General features: G+C 40.1%; 1 protein-coding gene across 1 annotated transcript; it reads right to left on the bottom strand.

The window, feature by feature from the left end:
- Positions 1-862: 862 nt before the first annotated feature.
- Positions 863-6806, bottom strand: glod4 (glyoxalase domain containing 4). The gene is made up of 9 exons (XM_017683362.2): positions 6587-6806; positions 6432-6481; positions 3936-4056; positions 3635-3779; positions 3418-3554; positions 2905-2991; positions 1367-1480; positions 1198-1284; positions 863-1098 (listed from the first exon to the last, which is right to left on the bottom strand). Exons 1-9 carry the CDS (start codon positions 6677-6679, stop codon positions 1033-1035), a joined length of 900 nt encoding a protein of 299 aa, XP_017538851.1. The 5' UTR covers positions 6680-6806; the 3' UTR covers positions 863-1032.
- Positions 6807-7076: the final 270 nt, after the last annotated feature.

Here is a 7076-nt window from a genome sequence, read left to right as displayed (position 1 = left end):
ACTGGGTCATTACAGTAATAAAAGATGCATAGTAAACAGTGCAAAGACAAAAGACAGTGAAAGACAGATAAAGTGTGCGTGGTCAGTAGGTACAGGTGTTGACCGTAGACAAGATGTGCGTAGGCAGGTGTTATAGGTGTAAATTCCACAGAGTCAATAACTGAGCTGTGAAGAAAGTAAATAAACAGCATCAGGAAATATTAAAACCATTCCATCCTTTGGGGGAAAAAAGGCAAACATGTGGTAAGAAATAGTGGTTAAAAAAAAAAACTTTTTTTTGGAGACTGTTTTGGATGGATTAAAAAAAAATTGGGCCAAAAACAACTTTAAAAGATTTTAAGACCGTGTCTCAGGCATTAGGCAGCATATTGGTCATAATTTCATGGCATAACTTTCTGCGCTGGAGCTTTCAGAGGCATTCAATTCTTCTGCCTTCTGGTTCCTATCACCATCACTGTGAACGAGTCTGACAAGATTCTCTAGACCGGAGCGTTTTACGTTAAACCCTGATTTCTTGGGCTTTTTTTTTGTTTGTTTGTTTGTTTACATCTCAGCCGTTTAATAAAGCAGGAAATATGAAAGGTTAATAGAATTTCCCTTTAATAAAATGCAACAATATGCTTAGTACCAAATCAATGAAATGGACTTCAAATGGTCATTCCTACGTTCCCTTCTTGTGCACGGTCAAAAACATTACCACAGGTTGTCCTAAAGACTTGCATGTATTTGTTATTGATTATTCAGAGTGATCATCCTAACACAGCTTCAGCAAATTATTATCACAATATCCTCACAAGAAAATTGTACTGGCAATGATTCAGATTCAAATACTCAAGAAACAAGGCAGAGAGAGAGACGATGGTGTTGTGAATCTGAGGCTTTTAATTGTAACGTAGTTTAACACAAATGTAAACGAAAGCTGAATGCCTGTTAGGAGATGGAGATGGAGGTTCCGATTACATAAAAACAACCAACTAACATTTTTCCATTTTGAAATGTAGGGATTACTGGAGACTGCAGCTCTGACACACATTACGCTGAAGCCTTCTGTTTATTGTGTTTGGCAAACCATTCATCGCTTTTATCCGCAGCGATGGCCTGTGAAAGACACAAACCAAAGTAGAACAATAAATGGGGGTGTTAAAAGAACGGACAGTTTAAACCCTTTCTACACCAATTTTCCATGAGGGACATCACCTTATCAAGCAAGTCATTTCCATTGGGGTCCACAGCAGACAGCTGGCGGAAGGCCTCATCACCCACAAAGCAGATCTCATGGCCGTCCTACAGGACACGACAAAGTCCGTAAAGCATGCTGTTTGAGCATCAGTTATCATGCACCTTTGGTCTGACTGCAGACACTCACAGGATCAGCCAGAATGACCACTTCTACAGTCGCCTTTCCAGGAGTATCTAAGCTGACCAGGGGGGTGAGGATTTTTTGGGTCTCCTTTTTCATTAGAGCCTCAATGCCAGGTAGCTGGAAAGTATAAAGCAGACAGACTTATTAAAACATGTGTTGTAGTATTGGTGAAGGAGTTACGTGGTGAAAATTGAAAGGAGGCTTATTTTGCTCTTTTCCCTGTGAAGAACCATTTATCACAGCAAAGACGGTGCAAATTTCCACTGATGTTCAAAGTTGTGCCGGCACCAAGCTAAGGGTGGAGGATATTTACATTTCAGAGCAGCTCTCTAGACTAAACACAGACACTTGATGCTCGTATCAGACATTTAAGTGACATATACTTTACTTTGGATGTTACGGATTGGACGGTGACTCCCAGAGTAAAGATTTAAAGACAAAGCCTCTCTCTGAATATTACCGGAGCCTGTTAACTTAGCTTTATGTCCAGATTACTCCAGTGAGGACAGAATATGGTCCAATTAACCCACAGAGAGCATGTTAATGCTAACAAAAATGAGTCTGCAGAATCGTCCCTTAGTGACAGTACATTGCAATTTTACTCGGTCCTGTTAATCTGAGACTAGAAGGTGAAAGTATGAAGGCTGGGAGAGTGGGTGTGGTTATTTGAGTGGGGTGGGTGCTTATTTATTGTGATGGAGCATCATTTGGGCAAAACCTAACAGCCCACAGAGTCACGTTTTCTGTCACAGGAACATGGGCCAAAGCGGCAGACACTTCACACTTCAGTTTTGCAGATACGATGTATGCTATGTGGCCAAAAGTATGCGGACACTGGCAGTAGAATGGGACATAATGAAGAGCTTAATGACTTTAAACATGGCTCTGTAATAGGAGACCACCTTTGCCACTCTGTCACAAGTCTGTTTGTGAAATTGCTGTCCTGCTAGATCTGCCCTGGTCAACTGTAAGTGCTATTATTGTGAAATGGAAGCGTGTAGGAGCAACAACAGGCAACAGCTCAGTTATAAAGCGGTAGGCCAGGCAAACTCACAGAGCTGGGCCACTGAGTGCTGAAGAACATAACACCTAAAAAAAATCCTCTACTGTATCACTTACTACAGAGTTACAGAGTGTGGTCCATATCAACATGGTTTGACAAAGTTTGGTTTCAAGGAACTTGAGAGGCCTGCACAGAGCCCTGACTTCAACCCCACTGAACACCTCTGGGATCACCTAAACATTGATCACTAGCCAGGCCTTGTCCAATATTAGTGTCTGACCTCACAAATGCTCTTTTGACTGAATAGCCACAAATTCCCATCAGACACACTCCTAGTTAAGTTAAAGCCACAAAAGGGGGACACCTCCACATTAATGTCCATGGTTTTGGAACAGGATGCCTTACACGCTTATATAGGTGTGACGATCACCTGTCCACGTTCATTTAGCCTTAAAGGGTATATATGAATTGGCAAATAAAATTTTGTTTTACTATATCAACTTTAATGGTCCATTAAACTGAAAGTAGCATTTATCACCTGTTCTCGTGGGCAAGAGAATGCAATCCGGCCAAAGGCAGTTCCGTGATCCACAGCAGCCCCAATGTCCTGTAGCTCTAGTTTACACTGCAAACCAATCCAATCATAAAAACATCAGTTTATGAAGTGAAGCCAGTACATGAAAGGTGCAGTTATGATTAACAGATTAGATTTACAAACTTCAAGCCGATATAACTGTCTACAGTGGGGGCAGTCGTGGGCTGGAGGTCAGGGAACAAGCCCCCTTGGCTGACAGTCCATGACTGAAGTGCCCTTGAGCAAGACACCTAACCCCAAATTACTCCCCGGGCACCGTGGATTGGGCTGCCCACCGCTCTGGGCAAGTGTGCTCACTGCCCCCTAGTGTGTGTGTTCACTAGTGTGCATGTCTGTGGGTGTTTCACTGCACGGATGGGTTATGTGTGTGTGAACAATGTGTGAACACAGAGACAAATGGTTGTAAATTCTTAAAATTCATAAATTCCTACAGAATAAGTGTTTTTATAATCTAACCTGAGAATCTGAAAACCCCATCAGTACACTTTTCTTCTCTTCACTTTTCTCCATCACCTTCATCCCCAGCAGAGAAGACCAGTAATGTACTGAACGCTGCAAGTCAGACACAGCCAAGGAGACTTTCTGAACTGGGTCTATATCCAAGCAGAAAGGGAAAAAAGAACATTAGCAGTTAACATTGAGTACAGTTACCGATGCGACCTGCTCCACCCACCTCTCTCCGGTTGCTCTTTATCCAGTAGGTAGAAGCGGTATCCTCCAGGAGCTTCTGTCAAGTAGAGAGCTTCTCCAACCTCAGTAAGAGGCCAGCCTAACCTCTTTGCATTGCTGACAGCCTGGCTTGACTGTAAGGTGAGGCCCTGTGCGAACATAATGTGCATAATATGTACATTTGAGCTTAATGGAAGCTTACGATTACCATTCTACTGTGTTTTACTCTAACCGCCACAAAAATCAATTCAGGTATGAATACAGTCAAGTTAAAAGTGTCTTAAAATTGAACCGGTGAAATTTACCAGAAAGTCATTGCCAAGGCGATATTCTCCCACTCCATAGTTATAAGTCAACTCTGCTACAAAGTGATCATCCTCTGGACCATAGCCCACCATCGTTTTACTCCATTTTCCATCATAAGGTCTGCAAATGAGTAAGCCAAATATTACTGGCCAGATATTCCTGACTTACATAGATTTTGGTCACCTCCCACAAACCTCTCTGGTTGTGTGTGTGTGTGTGTGTGTGTGTGTGTGTGTGTGTGTATATATATATATATATATATATATATATATATATATATATATATATATGCATGTATTGTGTAGAACATCTTATCAAAATATTTCCATGGAATCCATAATTTATGAGGTTTTAATAGTAAATGGTAGTTTCCCATGGTGATGGACCAATATGGGAACTGTGGGCTGATGTAGATGTCCAATATTTTTAAAGCTGCACTACGCAGGATTTGGGAATTTGGAAACCTCTCTGCTGGAAAAGTGTAATTGCATGCAATTTGCACAAGAACATTTTGTAACATTCAGGCTCCTTTCCTGAGAAGGTAAACCTGACATTTGCCAGCGCGCTGACAGAGTTTGAAAAGGGAATTCAGCCGAAACGTGTTCCAAGGATGTAAATAAATGATCTACTATTGTTATCATATAATGTTGAGTTGCATTTGAGAACTAACCATCAAGCCAGACCTTCATTTTGGTGAGTCACACTAATATCTACAGACGAATGGTGAGGTCCGTAAAACTCCTAACGTCTCTGACTTGTAACTGATTATTTCAGGCTTTATAGCAGGGGTGCACAACTCCGGTCCTGGAGGGCACACACAGTTTGGAGCTTTCCCTACTCGAACACACCCATTAAACCTGGCGTGATCAGGTGTTTTGAGCAGGTAGAACACCAAACTGTGCTCAACACTGGCATCTTATACTGTGCTACTTTAATGTACCTACCTGACAACATTTATAAAATATAGAAACTGGGACTAGATACACCTGGATTAGAATTGCAGAAAAATAGAACATATATGTGTGTGTAGGGTTACAAATGCAATAATATGCATGAAGAGAATGCAGATATTATAGCATAAAATATAATCTGAGTCTCATGCTTATCTTGTGTTTATCTATTCATCTGCACATAGAGCACTATCTGCATACCTCATTGCACATCTGGACACTTTATTAGGTACAATATATGCACATATTTATTTATTCATTCTGTGGTCATTATACACCGTCACCTGTACATTTTTGTACAGTCATTATTGCACTGAATCCCTCATCTCAGGTTATAGATATTATCACAGACTGTGGCATTTTTTATTTTTTGCATATCTGCCTGTAGAGAGGATCTGGTTTATTTATTCTTGTTATATGTGTACACATGTTTACGGTTACTGTACAGTGTTGTGCGTCTGCTACTGTCTGCTAAATTTCCTTCAGGATCAATAAAGTATCTGTCTATCTACCTATCTATATATCTATCTACATATCTACCTATCTATGTATCTACCTACCTATCTATCTATCTATCTACATATCTACCTATCTATGTATGTACCTATCTATCTATCTATCTATCTATCTATCTATCTATCTATGTATCTACCTACCTATGTATCTATCTATCTTTCTACATATCTACCTATCTATGTATGCACCTATCTATCTATCTATCTATCTATCTATCTATCTATCTATCTATCTATCTATCTATGTATGTATCTACCTACCTATGTATCTATCTATCTTTCTACATATCTACCTATCTATCTATGTATCTACCTACCTATCTATCTATCTATCTATCTATCTATCTATCTATGTATCTACCTACCTATGTATCTATCTATCTTTCTACATATCTACCTATCTATCTATGTATCTACCTACCTATCTATCTATCTATCTATCTATCTATCTATCTACATATCTACCTATCTATGTATGCACCTATCTATCTATCTATCTATCTATCTATCTATCTATCTATGTATGTATCTACTTACCTATGTATCTATCTATCTTTCTACATATCTACCTATCTATCTATGTATCTACCTACCTATCTATCTATATATCTATCTATCTACATATCTACCTATCTATGTATGCACCTATCTATCTATCTATCTATCTATCTATCTATCTATCTATGTATGTATCTACTTACCTATGTATCTATCTATCTTTCTACATATCTACCTATCTATCTATCTATCTATCTATCTATCTATCTATCTATCTATCTATCTACCTATCAACATTAGCTGGTGAAGAGGTCCACCCTTACCATTCATACATAGTGTGTCAACCATCTAGCTTTCTCATGCTGTAAGTGTAGCACTATTTAACAATCAGTCACTAATTAAAATGACATTTTATTGAGGACCATTAGTAGTATGGGGTCATTAAATAGATTCTGATAAGAACAAAGTCGTGGTTTAATCAAAACAGAAAGTCAACTACTGAGAATGTAGAGCATATATCCTGAATTTTCACCCATTACAGGTCGCTTTGCAGCCCTCTTCAAACTCCTCATGGCGTAAAATCTGTAAGACACAGATAAGACGTCTGAGTTACTGAACCCAAAGTCCTCTCAGCTTTCAGCAGAGCAGCCTAGTCACACCACCTGTCTCACTCAGCGGTCTGCTTACCTTCATACCGAGGACATCCCTGTAGAAGGTCGCTGTTTTGGTCCTGTCTCCTACTTTAAAGACAAAATGCAGAGCCCGTCTGAGCGCCATCATTCAACTTCGCAGCTTCGCACTGTTTCTAGAGTCCGTCATCAAACAATCTCTGCCGACCCACCAACCTCGCGATCGACTGCTCTGCTACGGACTACGCTCGGCTGCGCTCTCCGGCGGAGGGCGTGAACATGGTCGCGTTCCAAATCGCTTCGTTCTCCACTACACAGGGCAGGAAAGACTTGCCCCTAAACCAAAACAGAGCGCTTTGCGATCATTCGGTCTACGACTGAACCCCTCCCGATTTCCCCTTGAACATATAGTGCACTGTTTGTTCGGAGAAGCCCTTATTTCATGACCTACGTAGTGCACTACTTAGGGAAGAAGGGGTTATTTGAGATTCAGCCCATGTTACGTAGATAGAAATGTAAAATTGTATCTTTTAAAAAAAAAAAAAAAT

The sequence above is a fragment of the Pygocentrus nattereri genome, chromosome 17, assembly GCF_015220715.1.
Source record: "Pygocentrus nattereri isolate fPygNat1 chromosome 17, fPygNat1.pri, whole genome shotgun sequence".
Lineage (NCBI taxonomy): Eukaryota > Metazoa > Chordata > Actinopteri > Characiformes > Serrasalmidae > Pygocentrus > Pygocentrus nattereri.
The sequence above is the reverse complement of the archived record's forward strand: the minus strand, read 5'-3'. Positions and strand labels throughout refer to the sequence as shown.